Here is a 16706-nt window from a genome sequence, read left to right as displayed (position 1 = left end):
GTAAAACCATGAAGCTTAATTGGCACAAAAAATCATGGAATGCCGATGAGTAGAACAAACAGAGACGGTTGCTCAAGGAATCGCCATGGATGTGGAAAAGAGCCACTTGGCAAAAGATACAAATTGGGAGCAAGAGAAAGATTCCTTTTTAAAAAGGAGGCTGTTGACACAGGATTGGAGAGTTACTAAGAAACCAGCATGGGCTAATTGAGGGCAGACCTCTGACACGTGGGTTTCTGAGAATCTTGTGTCTCTTGTTTCCTTTGATGATGGATTAAAGCTTGGAGCAGTACATGCTTGTGCAAAGTCTCCTACAGGCACGGGAACTTGAGTGTGTCTTCCAGGCATACATGAGGGGACGGCTGTGCTGGCGTTGCTTCAGTTATTTGAAGTAAAGCATTTGGGTTGTATTGATGCAGGATGCAGGAGTTGAGCCTCCCTGGAGTATTAGTAGTGAAACGATGTAGAATTGTAAAGCTGGCAACAGTCAGAGGTTGAACCGTCAGAGGGTGGTCTTTCTCTTAAGTTCTGTATCCTACGCAAGACAGAACGATCCATTCACACTCATACCAGTAGCTCACAGTCTGCCTTTGGCTCACTGAGCCTTTCCCAACACTGCCTGCCTCTTGCACTTCCCCTGCCATCCCCTTGCGCTTGGATCAGGTCGCCTGAGAATTCCTGTGGTCCTCAAAATGTAAACAGAAACCTGGTACCTTTTATCACATGTGGTGGACCTGTGATAAAGCAAAAAAAAAAAAATACTGGGTTAAAATACATAGATGGCTTGAGGAAATGTTGCAAAGATCTGTAATGTTTAAATCAGAAATATTTCTGTTAGGCATTTTCCCCGGTGATCTTGATAAACAAAGTAAATGCTTGACCTCGCATGTAATAACAGTGGCAAGGACCGCATATGCGCAGTGCTGGAGGAATGAAGAGCGGCCGGCTGAAGAGTTGGTCTTGAACAAGATATTGGACTGTGCAGAAATGGATAGACTGACTTTATCTCTTAAGGAAAAAGAAGATACAATTTACTACCAAACATGGGACTTTTTCTGTCAATGGCTACAGAGTCGGATGGGCTAAAATACATAGCATTTGTAGACTTATTTCTAGACTTGTAGAAATAAGACTTTGTACACAGTATGTTTGAAGTCTTCAGAGTAATTATTTGTTTAGTGAGTGTTGTTGCTGTTAGTCATGAAGTTGAGTCCGACCCATCGCGACCCCATGGACAATATTCCTCCAGGCCTTCCTGTCCTCCACCATCTCCCAGAGTCCACTTAAGCTCACAACAACTGCTTCAGTGACTCCATCCAGCCACCTCATCCTCTGCCGTCCCCTTCTTTTGCCATCTATTGTTCCCAGCTTTAGACTCTTCTCCAGGGAGTCCTTCCTTCTCATTAGGTGGCCAAAGTATTTGAGTTTCATCTTCAGGATCCGGCCTTCTAAAGAGCAGTCAGGGTTGATCTCCTCTAGGGCTGACCGGTTTGATCGCCTTGCGGTCCGAGGGACTCACAGGAGTCTCCTCCAGCACCACGATTCAGAGGCCTCAATCCTTTTGCGCTAAGCCTTCCTTATGGTCCAGCTTTCACAGCCCTACATTGCAACTGGGAAAACCATGGCCTTGACTATATGCACTTTTGTTGGCAGGGTGATGCCTCTGCTTTTTAGTATGCTGTCTAGATTTGCCATAGCTTTCCTCCCCAGGAGCAAGCGTCTTTTAATTTCTTGGCTGCAGTCCCCATCTGCGGTGTTCTTGGAGCCCAGGAAAATAAAATCTGTCACTACCTCCTTTTCTTCCCCATCTATTTGCCAGGAAGTGAGAGGACCGGATGCCATGACCTTAGTTTTCTTAATGTTGAGTTTCAAGCCAACTTTTGCACTCTCCTCCTTTACCCACATCAAGAGGCTCTTTAGTTCCTCTTCACTTTCTGCCATTAGAGTGGTATTATCTGCATATCTGAGATGATTGATATTTCTCCCAGCAATCTTAATTCCAACTGGTGATTCATCTAGCCCCACCTTTCTCATGATGTGCTCTGCATACAAGTTAAATAGGCAGGGCGACAGTATACAGCCTTGCCGAACTCCTTTCTCAATTTTGAACCAATCAGTGGTTCCGTATCCAGTTCTCACTGCTGCTTCTTGACCCGCACATAGGTTTCTCAAGAGACAAATACAATGGTCTGGTACTCCCATCTCTTTAAGAACTTGCCACAATTTGTTGTGATCCACACAATCAAAGGCTTTAGCACAGTCAATGAAGCAGAAGTAGATGTTTTTCTGGAACTTCCTAGCTTTCTCCATGATCCAGCGTATGTTGACAATTTGATCTCTAGTACCTCTCCCTCTTCACAATCCTGCCTGTACTTCTGGTAGTTCTCGGTCCACGTACTGCTGGAGCCTGGCTTGTAGGATTTTGAGCATCACTTTGCTAGCATGTGAAATGAGTGCAATGGTGCAGTAGTTTGAACATTATTTAGCATTGCCCTTCTTTGAGATCGGAATGTAAACTGACCTTTTCCAATCCTGTGGCCACTGTTGAGTTTTCCAAATTTGCTGGCATATCGCGTGTAGCACTTCTACTGCATCGTCTTTTAGGATTTTGAATAGCTTTGTTGTTGCTCAGACTTCCTAAGGCCTATTTGACTTTACATTCCAGGATGTCCGGCTCGAGGTCAGTGACCACCCCATCGTGGTTGTCAGGGACATTAAGTAAGCTCTTTCTTGTATAGTTCTTCTGTGTAATCTTGCCACCTCTTCTTAATCTCTGCCTCTATTAGGTCTCTGCTATTTTGGTCCTTTATCATGCCCATCTTTGCATGAAACGTTCCCTTCATATCTCCAATTTTCTCTAAGAGAAAATTGGGTATATCTTTCTTTTTCTTCCCTGCCTTTTGCTTCCCTTCTTTCCTCAGCTATTTGTAAAGCTTCCTCAGACAGCCATTTTGCTTTCTTGCATTTCTTTTTCTTTGGGATGGTTTTAGTTGCTGCCTCTTGTACAATGTTGCAAACCTCCATCCATAGTTCTTCAGGCACTCTGTCTATCAGATCTAATTCCTTAAATCTATTTGTCACCTCTACTGTATATTCATCAGGGATATGATTTTGGTCATACCTGAGTGGCCTAGTGCTTTTCCGTACTTTCTTTAACTTAAGCCTAAATTTTGCAACGAGAAGCTCATGATCTGAGCCACAGTCAGCTCCTGGTCTAGTTTTTACTGACTGTATAGAGCTTCTCCATCTTTGGCTGCAGAGCACATAGTCAATCTGATTTCTGTGTTGACCGTCTGGTGATGTCCATGTGTAGAGTCGTCTCTTGGGTTGTTGGAAAAGAGTGTTTGCTATGACCATCGTATTCTCTTGACAAAATTCTACCAGCCTGTGCACTGTTTCATTTTGTACTCCAAGGCCAAAATTGCCTGTTATTCTGGTTATCTTGTGGCTTCCTGCTTTAACATTTCAGTCCCCCATGATGGTGAGGACATCATTTTTGGTGTTAATTCTAGAAGGTGTTGTAGGCTTTCATAGAACCGGTCAACTTCAGCCTCTTCAGCACCAGTGGTTGGGGCATAGACTTGGACTCCTGTGATGTTGAATGGTTTGCCTTGGATTCGAACTGAGATCATCCTGTCATTTTGGAGATTGTATCCCAGTACTGCTTTTCCTACTCTTTTATTGACTATGAAGGCTACTCCATTTAGAAAGCAGTAAAACTTTAGAACATAAGAATTCCTGTGGTCCTCGAATGTGGCAAGTGCTGGACCCCAGGCTTGTTTGATGGTGGGGAGGAATGACGATAACCCAAGTATTCCTTGTTTTGACTGGGCTGGTTGCACTTTTGCAGTCATTGACTTGGGATGTCATCAGTTTTATTTGTTATTGCTTTTTCTATCAAGACTAGGTCAGAATGGCCTTACTTTCACTGTTGATGTTTATAAAGAGGGTAGAGGAAACGTTGCTTGTCCTGCTCGGATACTTCTTCTGTTATCGCTTCCTTGTTCAAGAAGTGTGCGCTGCTTGTGAAGAGAGAAGGAAGGGAAGACCTTCCTTTGGAACCCTCCTAACTCAACCGGACTTTCATTTTGCAACCTAGGAATTGGATGTGGCTTTGCCGCCTTGCACCCTTGAACAAAACTCTTTTCTTCTTGCAGGATTTGGACGTGGCCGAGGAAGAGGAGCAGGGAGGTTTTCAGCCCAAGGCATGGGGTAGGTCTGTCTTAATATACTGAGTAGAGGATTAAGATACCAAACTAAAGCGGGCCTATCGCTGCTGCCCAGCCATGTGTGGAAGAAGAACCCAGGGCAAGAGACTGAATCTTGCGCTGAATCTGAACTATGGGAGTGCCTCATAAGCTGCTGCAGATGTTGTGGGCTCCTGGAGCAACTTGTTAACCATGGCAACCAGGTTAGATTGGCGCGAGATGACTAGCCATGTGGCTCAGGACAATTGCGCCAAACCCGGGCATTTGTTGGTGGAGGAAGTGGACCAGCATTGGATCGTGTGAAGATAGCCATGCGTTCCTGAGGGCAGGTTGCTTCATGACATGTTGGGGCATGGAAGCGCCAGTGCCTGGCTTGGGGCTGGCCCAAGAGACACCAAGAGATACAGAGACTTGCTTCTGTCATATTGGTCCAAGGAGGTTCCTTCTCAATGGTGGCAGTGATAGCTGTCGTTGGCAGTTGCCATTTTCACGATGTGCTCAGTTTTCGAAAGGAGGGGTCTTTCAAAAGGCCCAAAATAGCATTCTGTGAATGCTCCAGTGCTGAATGCAGACAGGCCTAGCATACAATCAGATAGTTGGGAGTTCTGTTTCTGCCAGGAACACTCCTTTGCCTGACTGCCAGAAACACCACAGACCTGGAGAGGGGCAAAATGAATGTATAGTGTACTTGGGAGGGAAAAATTCAGAGCTTCGCTGCGTATAAATGTCTTAGTTATGATATCTCGTTTCAGTATCATGTTAAGAATGTATAAAAGGCCTTGGAAGAAATTGGCCTCCAAATCAAGCAGTCTGTCAAATCCCAGAAGTGGTTATCTCAGAAATAAAGGGGTGCCCCTCTGCACTCGGACACCCTCGTAGCAACATTTGGGAGTCTTTTTTGTTTCGAAAACTGAACTGGTATCTAATGGTGACGCTCATACCGGAGATCAACCCAAGACACTTCTGATGAAATAGGCTCTTGTCTGTGAAAGCTAATACCATAGTAAATGTGTGAGTCCTTCAGGTTTTGTTTTGTTTAACATAGCTACCCCGCTGGAAATTAGAACCTGATACCATGGGAGCATTAACCGAAACTTTCTTTATGATCTAAAATAGGCAGCAGATGGGAGGATAAAGAGTTAAAGGACTTTCTAAGCTCATTCACCGCAGCTGTATTCTATTGAGGGTTTCTGAAATTACATCCTCTGCTGGCAGTAGGTGATGGCTTGTCATCACACCTGGCAGTGTCAAATGCACGGCACATTCACTTGTTCTCCTGCGATGCCCCTCTCTGTGCAGCTGAAACGTCCCAGCCTTGGCGCTCTTCTCTTGCCCTTGCGCCAGGCAGCGCATCATGGGCACCAAGGGACTGAAGGACAGGTCTGAGGCGCGCACAGGCGTGCTTTTAGAGAAGCCCCGTCATGACTCCGTGGAGGGCCCGCTCAGGTGTCCGCGTGCTTTGACCTGAGGCGGTGGCTTTGAGCTTCCATGTGCCATTGCTTCAGTATGAGATAAGGACAGTGCTCCCCTCTGTTTGAAGTCATCGTGCCCTCATGGCGCTGTGAGTTCTCCCAGTGCAGATGTCGCTGTCTGTGAGCCATGAGGGAACAGCTGAGGCCGGGGATGTTGCTGTTTGTAAAGGGGAGCTGAGTGAGCAGCATTTGGTTAACGTCTTCTGTATTCTGCAATTCCTGTCGTCATCTGTGGCACGGTGCCCTAACACATCCATGGAACATAATTCAAATGAATGGGAACAGACAAAACCACTTCTAAAGTTACTGGATTAAAGTGAACTTCAACAGCTAATAACCAGCAAAAGGACCTTTAACCTATATAGAAACATAGAAACATGGAGCAAGTCAGAAGGGGCCTCCCAGGCCGTCTAGTCTGACCCCCGGCCCCAGCCGGCTCCACTCACGACATGCCCACCATGCGCATGTCCAGCTTCTCCTTGAACACCCGCACCGATGGGGCCTCAGCCACCCCCGCTGGACGCCCATTCCACACCCTCGGGGTCCCGACTGTCAGGAAGTGCTTCCTGGCACCCAGATGGAACCTGGGTTAACACTGGTTCAGTGTTTTGATGCTGCTGCAGTCGTCCAAGCGAGGGTGGAGTGGAGGACGGAGTGCCCCTAAGAAGGTTTCCGTTCCCTAGACACCAGCACTGCGGAGGCCCTTTTGTGGCAAGTGTCTGACTCGCCTTTAAAGTTGTGGGGGAGGCATGATCGGCCCCATATTGCAGTAAATAGGCAGCGTCCTACGGGCAAGTCTTTCCAAAATCCAGTCCCTTAGGGCTCAGCACCATCCACGGATTCAGGAGGAGGAAACTGGTGGGAATCTGCAGGTGCCGCGTGATTCGTGCGAGCCTGGAAGCCTCCCTTAAGGACGTGGCTGCTGCGTTCCACGCCAGGCGGGATTTCCGAGCGCTTCTCAAAGGCAGCCGCACGGCAGAGCCCATCCCAGTGATGCTGATGTGTGCAGGAACACCAGGCGATTTTCTCAGGGGCCGATGCAGCTGGCACATCTGCCAGAGCCACTGGAGCCCACAGGTGTCGCTTGGACACCCCTGTGCAAAGCCGGATCTCATAGCCAGCCCGGCATTCCTGGTTGCCATTAACGTGTTCAGAATATTTTGAAACGTCAGATTCAGCAGTGAGTCAGGGTTCAGTGGCGAATTGCAAGGCAACTTGCTTTCTTCTGTCCAGCCCAGGGGCCCGTGGGTTCGTTTGTGTGGTTGTGTGCCTCCTTTAGAGCTCTCTAGAACTGATGCGTTCAGGTGGGAAGCCCACCCTATCCCGTGCACACCCCGAGAGTGGCACCCCCACATTTCTCCACATTTTCTCTTCAGTCACTGCCACAGCATTGTCACTGAGAGCTCTCCATATGAAATGGGTTGTTTGGTGATGGAGCCGAGTGCTTTTCTTCCATTTTATTCTCATATTTCTTTTTCCTAGTTTTTAAGGCATTCCTTTCAATATTTGCTTTAATTCTGTAAGTACGTTTGCCACACTTTTTTCTAACAGGGGGGCCCTTTGGCACCCCTTCTGTAAGTTTGTAGACCGTAGGGGAAAGTTACCACCCGCTGATGGGCCTAGTGTTTTTTTCCTTTGGGTAGGAGCCACGGGATACAATTACACTGCTATTGTCATGGTTTTACCAAGCCAGCGTGATAAAATTATTTCCTGTGGCATTGTGTGGTAGCCCTGGAATGAGACCTACAGGCTGTGGGTTTGGAGAGGCAAATCTCCGGATTTGTTTGAAAGCATCCCAGCTACGCCCGAGAACCAGTGCAGCTTCAGCACCTTCCTGGATGGCTTCATCCTGTCCACCATTTCCTGCCGCATGATCAGACCAATCAGTTTGGCCAACGTCAGGTCGAAATGTAACTGACCAATCCCCCCCCCCCCCCCCCGTACTGGGCTGGACCACTGCAGAAAAAAGGCCGATTCTACACCCTTTCCTATAGATCGGCGTGCCCAGCCAAAGATGAAGAAAGAAGAAGGGGATTCATGGCCCACTACTGTGCTAGACCCTGTTCTGCAAGAGACCAGCATCACATCAGATGAGGCCTGCTTTGCAGGTTCTGCTTCAGCGGGAGAGGGGATGCCGGGCTCGGCAGAGCAGTGCAGCTCTCCCTGATGGCCCCGTGAGAAGGCTGCCTGGTTTACCTTGCAGGTTTAGTCTCAGTACAATACATACCTGCAGGATACATGCCAGTGCAGCCATGCAGGCCAGCTGCGAGTCGCAGGAGGCTTCCCGGTCTTGCTCAAGATTGGACTCGGAAGCCAAGTTGGGAGCCTGGAGTAGCCGCTACGAAAACTCATGTTCCTGTCACAAAATGAGCGGGACCGGAGAGTCTTTACAGAGCCTCCCCTGGACCCTGGCTGCTCTGCATGACTGCACTGGTTCTCACCCTGCAAACGCCTGCAGGCTTGGTGCTAATCTTGCGGCTGCTTGCAAGGTGAAACAGGCTGGCTTCTCTGTCAGGGCCCAGGGGAAACGGCATCACTCCCCTGACAGTTACCTGTGTGAACTCCCTGTGTGAGTTTTTTTATTTTATTTATTTATTAAAACATTTCTGTGCTGCCCCTTGCCAAAGCCTCGGGGCGGCTCACAGCACAAATACAATAAAATACAAAAATAACAATATAAAATTTAACAATATAAAATAAATAACAATATCAAAGAAGTCGCCCTGGCCACTTTTTCCTCTGTTCACTTTCTTGGAGGTGCCTTCCAATATTATCGGGACTTTGCCCTTCTATCAAGGGTTTGCTTTGTCACCTCTGGCCTCATTTTGCAGTGTTATCTGCAGCCTGCTGTCAGATTCAGGGGCCTGTGGGTCTCTTTCATTTGACAGTTGGTCAGTTTCTAAAGAAAATTAAGCACTGGTATCCATTAGTCTCCTAGCCAATTCCTATCAGGAGCTCCTCTGTGGTGTTGACTTTTGTAATGTCCAAGTCCTTCAAACTTACTGTGTCTGATCTCAGGTTCCTTGACTTTAAAATTCTCTTATTGTCACAATTTCTTGGTGCAGGGCAGGGACACTCTGGTGGCTCCCCAGTTTGACCCCCTGTTTATGGTCCATCGCAGGAGCAAGGCAGCACTCGGGTTGCATCCAAGGTTGCTGCCCAAGGCTGTGACTTAGGCTGTTCATTCCCTGTTTTCTTCCAGACACCTTTGGAGTTTTTCTTTCACACATTAGACTTATAAAGGCCTCTAGTCTTCATTAAAAAACATTGAAATTGTTACAGAGGGGGAAAAAAAATAAGCATTCTTTGTTTTGACTTGAAGCCTGTTCATTTTGGTATTGCAAATGATAAAACAGCCTGGTTCAGCTATCAGTGCAATAGTCAGTACAGGCAAGTCCATCTGAGTTGTCACTTCTTCTGTAGCCTTTTCAAGAGTTTGCAGCCTTCAGTAACTGTTGCTGCTTTGCTGTTGAAGTTTCTTTGGGATGGGCAATACTTTCATCTCTTCGGACTTGACTACTTGTTCCCCTCTCCCTCCTGATAAATCAGCTAATTATCTGTATGTGTGATACACAAAGTCTTCATCAGGTGGCCATTGTGTAGTCACACAGATCACAATCCTGTTGCGCTGCAAGTACTCTTGCTTTCACGGTTCCTCTCAATTTAGGGGTGTCACTGTGGCACTCGCAGGGAAACTGAGCGGTGGGGTCTTTGCCTTCCTTGGGATCATATGGAAAGGGGTGGGCATCTAAACATCTCAGCTCTAGAGAGACCCTCTTGAAGACCCACAGTTACTGGTAAACCATCTGTCCTCTCCCTTTGGGAACTCCATGCTTCGCATATATAGTTGACCTTTCAGGCTGATTTACCAGTGGAGGAGGGAAGCAGGCTGTTCTTTGTTGTTTTGAAAGTACAATTTTGCCCTAATTACTGCTATTTCAGGTGCAGAAGGAGTGGCAGTGTGCCAAATTAGCCCATTTGTTGATCTTACCATTTATTTATTTATTTATTTATTTATTTATTTAGAGAACTTCTATGCCGCCCCATTCGCCGAAGCCTCGGGGCGGCTCACAATCATAAATAAATAAACACAATATAAACATTACAGTGTATTCCAGCTCCTTGCGGCTTCCCAGAGTTTCCCCACTCACTGACTGGGGTCTTTTGAGAGGAAATGACAGCTGTTGGACCAGGGAAATCATGCATGCATGCAAAACACATATTATGTTGTGTTTATTAACACAACTTGCCAATTTGTTAAAGCAGCCACATTAAGGAAGAGTCTCCTTTCTGCCTTCAACCCACTTCTGTTAATGCTGTAAAAGGAAGCACTTTCTTCCATAGCTGCTGGGTATGTTCATGGTGGCTCTTCCCTGCTCGGTATCTCTGCAGAAGTGCACACGCTTTGCACTGTCTGGGGTCCAGGATTAATGTTCATCTAGTTACGAGGAGAGGCGGAAGGGGATCTGGGGAGGAGCCCTGGGATTCCAGAGGGCCCCTTGGCCTCCAGAGCAGACAGTGCGGGAATAGGCAGGCGAATAGCACAGCTCCGTCTGAGGCAGGTACATAAGCCCAGTTTTCTGTACATTTCTGACTTTCTCAACTCTTTTGACCTGTAGGACATTTAACCCTGCAGATTATACGGAATCTTCTGCCACAGATGGCTTTGGAGCAAAGCTGGAGTCTTGGGAGGCTGGGCAGAATGACGGAGATGATGGAACAGGTGAGGCAAGGCCGCAAGAAGTCAGGATTCGCACATCTGGCAGAAGCGGTCTTTATCATGGGCGTTGCTTTTTGTCCATGTGCCCTCTGGTGCTACCTGTGGGTTTTGGCTTGTGCTTAGGAAGTGGAGAATTGCAGGCAGAGAGGTGGCTTTGGAGAGTGCCTCACGGTTCCCCCTCTGGAAAGGAGGCTGCCCTTAACTGTTTTGCTGCTGTTCGCGAGGAGGCAATCTGATGACCTTCTGAAGAGTTCTGTCTGGCTTTGTGCATGAGCAGGTTTGCATGTCATACTAAGCCAGTCTGCAAATAAGCCACCATAAGCTGGCTGCGCTCTGGATACCCCACCATACAGTCAGGTTTGCAGAGGCTTGCTCTCGCTCTCATTCTCCCGCAAGCCCTCGGCACTTTCCTTGGATGCCTTTGCAGCGGAACCCTTTCTCGCCTCGATTCCCATGTCGGCACCTGCTCTGCAGTTAGTCTGTTGGCTTTCTGGCTGCCACGAGAAACTGTCCCCTTCCAGCTCCACCACCTCACCAACTGGAATTCATTTCCTGAGCCCTTACGTATGTGGTAATGGGTTCCTCTCTGTATTGGTGGTGGGGCTGGGGGGGACTCCCACGGTTGCCCAAAACACAGCCACCTCTCTCTGATAATTAGCCAAGGAGCTCCTGCATTGGCTCCAAAGCGCTCCCACTGGCTCGCAAAGGACCCCTTTTAAGCAAAGGCTGCTTCCCTTCGCAATGCACGCAGCCACTCCCAAAGGCCTACCTGCTGGCAGAGCACCTTCTCTCCAGCCACTTTTGGCGCTTCCCCACAAAACCAGTTTGAAACGTAGCAGACCAGGCTGTCTGGATTTTCCACAGGTTGTCATTGCACCCCTTACATCTTGAGCTTCCTCTGAAGCACTTGCGTGATGTGGGCGTGTACATCAGCCAAAACAAAAGCAGAGCAATAAACGAGTAGGCACGTCATTCATGCGGAAGAATGAGATGCCCTTGTGGTTAAGCACATGCCTCAGAGCACCCCCACAAATTCGCCAGTGAATTGAATTTACATGCAAGTGCTCTTGGCTTGCAAACCAACGGAAGAATGTTCGATCATAGGACTGCTTGTCAGGGTGGCTGTGGGTGCCCCGTGAAGCCCTGAAGAGACAACATTTTTCATCCATAGATGGTCTTGAATTTTGTTGGGGGCATTTCAAATTTTCTAGTCTTCATGATGCAAGGGAGACAACCTGCAAGAATTCTTAAAATGTGGTACGTACTCTGCAATACCCAAACCAAGCCATACCATTGGAGAAGAAGAAAAATATACCTAAGTTTTGAATTACATTTAAAACAGGAGAAAAGGCACCCCTGTTCAATAGCTCTCTCAAGTAAAAGAAACTGAGGCAGGATTTTATTGGACCTCACCTTAGCTCTAGGAGTTTCATATGAAATTTTCTGAAATTCTGGAGGAAAATGAAAAAAATTAATGTGGTTGAGGTAAATTTCCAATAAATTTTATTAGCTGCCTTTCTGTGTTCAAAGCAATAATGGCAGTTGTGGCTGCTTTAGCCTCACGTAGCGCACTCAGATCACAGCCAGTCTAAGGTTAGGTTTATGAGCCCCTCTTGAATCAGGTGGACTAATACTTGCTGCAGTCTGTCCCCCAAAGTGCAGTTAATACCAGCTTTGCGCAGTGAATTGGTTTTTCAGCGCCAGGCTAAGACCTTTTTATTTAAAACTTATTTTAATTGTTAAATTATTGAGTTAATTAGGATTTTAAAACTTTTAGCCGAGAATGCACTGGGAGTTTTTAAATGTTTTTTAATTGTTATATTATTATTATTTATGTATGTTTTTATGTATTCTTTGTGAGTCACCCCGAGGCTTTGTTGCGATGGGGGCGGCATAGAAATGTTTTAAATAAATAAAATAAATTGATGGAATTAATTAGCACAGTGGGTCTGATTTCTTTCTGGTTTAAGAATTAGTATAAGCATCACTGAGTGCTGATGAAAAAGAACCCAATTCATAAATCATTGTCCAAACTAGCAAACTGGAGAATATTTTATGCCACTCATTTAAACATCTCTCCAGACTGGATTATTTCCCCATGTCCCTGTTGGTTCTTGCTTTAGTAATTTAATCAGCCCTCAAAGTTACTGTTTACCTTTGTAAGGTATCCGGATAGGAAAATTAACTGTCAAATAAAAAATCAGTTTCCTGCTCTGATATTTCTAAGCCATTGCTAAACAAATCTGAATAACCTTTTAAACTTTCTAAATGTGTGTCTTCAGGATGAGCAAGTATGTTGTCACTGTTGTCTTTAATTACTGAAAAACAGTTTCAATGTTTCTGCTGACAAAGGCCATTTGCCAATATCTTACTGAGAAAATTTTGGTCCAACTCGTGTTTAGCAGCTGTTTGGCCTGATAAAGTTGTACATTTGGAGAGGGGCAAATGAACTTACAAGAGTTTTCAGCCTATCACTTAGAACTTACTTGTTGCTCCTCTATAATTTTATTTTTATGAGAAGTATAAGCAGTCACTGGTTCTAATTGAAAACTTTACTAGCCTTCCATTCAGTGGAGGCATGCAGAAAGCACGGAGCATTTCAAAGCTTGAAGAAACGTTCAGCTTAAGGTTTTATGCTCCGTATTTCACACTGCCAGATTTTGCAGCTTAATGGTACTGTTGCGGAATGTGTGTAAGAACTTTGTCTGGAGTCTTCCAATTTTTAAAAAGAAATCCTGTAAGGTACCTCTCCTTCTTTCACCCAGTCTTACTATCTTAATATCTTAAACAAGGAAAGAACCTGAATTTGCTCACCAGCTGTCCTCAGTGTTGGAGGCACTGTTTTATTTAAATGTTTCACGCCCAGCTGTTCAACTCAAAAGTTCCCAGAGCAGCGTGCAAGTACATAATTAAAACACAACAAAATAGAAATAGAGTCTATAAAGTCCATTGACTGCAACAGCCAGAGCAAAATGGAGTTAACAATCACAACCCTGTAATGAAAAAGAAAGGAAATTCAGCGGCAGGAGAGAGAGAGTCAGTCAATCTAACAAAAGTGTAGCGATGAAACTTTCAAAATTAAAAATAGATGTAGCGTCGTCATAATCTCTGTGCTACCTCCTTGCATGTTTGCTGTGGAAAGCTAGAATGTTGACAATCGGCTGCCATTGCCCGATGGCTGCTTTTCGGGTGTGAAGACAGCTGTTAATGTGTTCTGAGGCTATGAGCAAAATACTATTCGCCAAAAAACCCCTGCTTCCTCTGGAAGACAGTGTTAAGGCCGGGTGGTGTTTGTCTTCCCTTATTCTTTACATGGACACTTGAATGATTAATCTGTTTTTCTTGCTGGAAATAATTTAGCATGCCAACAAGGCTGGCATTTTGATTGTTGAAAGCCTTGCCAAAATTACGATGATGAGTATCTTGAAAGTTGCACTGTTAAAGCCACACAGATTTCTGCCGGCACTGGGATTTATGGGCTGATGACTTGCTTCTTCTCCCCTGCATCACTACAGGAGCATGGAAGAACTCAATAGAAGAATGGACGGCTGAAGAGTGGAATGAAGATGTAAGTCTCTGTCTATTTACTGGGTCGGCAGGGCTGTTCCGTTCATTCTGTGATCGTCCAGCATCTCCTCCTCCTGTTGGAACTGCATGGAGCCTTTTGTCAGAGCGCTGAACCCTGTTGCTTCTATGAGGGTCTCTTTAAGCACGGTTAACTTTAATCTTGGGCACTGTTTAAACTTCACTTGCCCAAAAGCTTGTGCTGCACAAGCTCTCAGCTTGCCTGTGCAGCCACAATTCTTTGGAAAGATAAATCTGCATAATTTCCTAAGTGCAATGAGCACCTTTACTGGAAAGGAAAGGAAAGGAAAGGAAAGGAAAGGAAAGGAAAGGAAAGGAAAGGAAAGGCACCTTTAACACCATTTCACTCAGCTCAGTGGGACTTACCTGTCCCTTGTGATCTGTGATGAAGTGCCAGCTGCCGAATGCATGCCTTCTACAACATGAATTGCTAGCGAAAGTATTCATTTTATTTTATTTTGGACTAATGTGACCCCAGCCCATCCAGTCAATCCCATCAGCAGGGAAGGAACATGATAGTTCTCCAGCCTTTCTTCTCAGCTTCTGTCTTTGGCATTAGCTGCGAGTAGAGAACATTTACGTAAAACTCCCATGTATGCTTGGTGAGTGACTCAGTCAGAGAGGTCACCGAGGTCCAAGGTTGCTTTTGAGCAGAGAGTTCTTGCTGAAAAGGGGACAAGCATGGCAATGCAGCTTTCACAGAGCATCTGGCAGCCACAGTTGCTCAGCTGTTTGCTTCAAGGCATTTGCCGTTGTGGCAGGGAGGGATCTTTTGCTGTTGATTTTGATAATATGCCATGATTGGGTTCTCTCAGAGAGCTACTCTTAGGCAGATTAAGTTACTTCCCAGAAACACTGTTTACCTCGGTGTGTAAAAACAGTTTCAGCTGCTGGGCACATCGTGTGGTCTAATAAATCCCACAGTTCCCAGCAATGGGTCCAGTTGTGGCCAGTTTAACATTGCCCATAATCTGTCCTGCCTGCAAGGAGAACGCAGACCATAAGCTGATCTATTAGCTGGGCCTTTCAGGCCTGCCCTGTTTTGGGATTGGCTGTAACAGGCTTGGCGGTTTACAACTGCATGCTATTGACCATTGTTGTCTTTTTGGGTTGCCTGGTCATGGACGCGGACTTGAAATAACAAGTGCTTATGGGATGCTTCCATGTCTTGCCTGGCCTTGCCCTGCCCCTTCTCTGAGGGCCGTAATGGAAGCCTTTTGTAGCCCTGGGAGCGAAGTGCAAAACAGCTGTATGAGAAACTTGTAGTAATTCGGGGAATGCGGTAGGCCAAAAGCCCTTTGCGCAGTTCTGCAGAAACTGCATTACAAAAAATGAGCCCAAGAGATGAGTTGAAGCACCAATTTGGGGTGCAACAGCCTCCAAATTTGTATCCTGCTCAGATCTTTAGTCAGTGATTCACTGTGTGTGAGTTGGGTCCTGTCCTGGAAAAGGAGGCACCAGGACTTTCCATCAGAGGTGCAAGCTCTTCTTTCTTCCATCAGCGTGTGCCATAATTGTGTGTGATTTGGCAGCACACAAACTCCTTAGAAGGCCAGATGCTGAAGATGGAACTCAAATGCTTTGGCCACCTAATGAGGAGGAAGGACTCCCTGGAGAAGAGCCTGATGCCGGGAACAATAGATGGCAAAAGATGGGGGCGGCAGAGGATGAGGTGGCTGGATGGAGTCACTGAAGCAGCTGGCGTGAGGTTGGGTGGACTCCGGGAGCTGGTGGAGGACAGGAAGGCCTGGAGGAATGTGGTCCATGGGGTCGCGATGGGTCGGACACAACTTCGCGACTAACAACAACAAAACTAAATTGGAATGTTGAGACTGAGTTAGCATGGCTCTCTTGCAACAAATGCTCACAAGTTTGTGGAGTGTTCCATATGGGCATGCGCATGGTGGGCATGTCACGAGCAGAGCCGGCTGGAGCTGAGGGTCACACTAGAAGCCCCTTCTGACTCGCTCTGTTTCTTTGCCTGTGTTTCTATATTGAGAAGGGAGGATGGGGAACCCCAATCCCCCAGCACAAGACCTGAACAATTAGACTGAATTAATCTGATCCACTTTCTTTCATGGGCAAAAGCATCTACCATTTTCTGCCAATTTTCAATACATAGTCGAGGAAACCATATTAGAAGTTTGTAATAAAAGCAATATTTTATGCAGAATTAACATTTTAAAGACTGCTATTCTTTCTAGTCAGGGGAGCTTGGCTTTAATTTATGCCAGTAAAATTATTCAGGTCATATTTTATGTAACAAAGGGAAGTAATTTCTTTTACAAAAATATTACTTATCTTTTGTTTTTTGTAACACTAAATAGTTAAAGCATTCTTGCTGGAGTTGCAGCCCATAAGCTTGGTTTCCAGAAGGATATTCAAACATCACATTTTGGGCTTTGAATAATTGATTTCTAGGCCAGCCACTTAATGAAATGCTGCAAGGAAGGCCTAACGCTCTGGGATGGCTGTTGCTGGACTTTGTTATATAACTAAGATGTCATCAGCAGGAAGACTTAAAAAAGGAGATTTTTCCTTGAATAGTCATCCTTGAAGTAGCTCTCAAAGCATCGGTTAATATTTCCACTACAATTAGAAAAATTAAGGGTGAAAGTGGGCAAGCTGCATCGTCCTGTTTTTTAATCGAAAAGCAGTCTGGATTATTTGTTTATACTACTTCCTGTGATCCAGGATAAATCTGCTCCACGTTACCCCCTG

General features: G+C 46.0%; 1 protein-coding gene across 7 annotated transcripts in view; it reads left to right on the top strand.

The window, feature by feature from the left end:
- Positions 1 to 16706, top strand: part of UBAP2 (ubiquitin associated protein 2) — a 115113-nt gene that overhangs the window by 51275 nt on the left and 47132 nt on the right. For 5 of the 7 annotated variants that reach the window (XM_044443832.1, XM_044443834.1, XM_044443833.1 and 2 more), the window contains 3 exons: positions 4158 to 4212; positions 10300 to 10403; positions 13916 to 13968. In XM_044443832.1, the coding sequence (XP_044299767.1) occupies positions 4158 to 4212; positions 10300 to 10403; positions 13916 to 13968 (212 nt within the window). The remainder of the gene's footprint in view (positions 1 to 4157; positions 4213 to 10299; positions 10404 to 13915; positions 13969 to 16706) is intronic. The other 2 variants (XM_044443837.1, XM_044443838.1) reach the window with 1 other exon arrangement.

The sequence above is a fragment of the Varanus komodoensis genome, unplaced genomic scaffold, assembly GCF_004798865.1.
Source record: "Varanus komodoensis strain SLA01 unplaced genomic scaffold, ASM479886v1 scaffold43, whole genome shotgun sequence".
In the NCBI taxonomy this organism is placed as follows: domain Eukaryota; kingdom Metazoa; phylum Chordata; class Lepidosauria; order Squamata; family Varanidae; genus Varanus; species Varanus komodoensis.
Note: the sequence above shows the minus strand (reverse complement) of the source record. Positions and strands in the feature narration are given on the sequence as shown.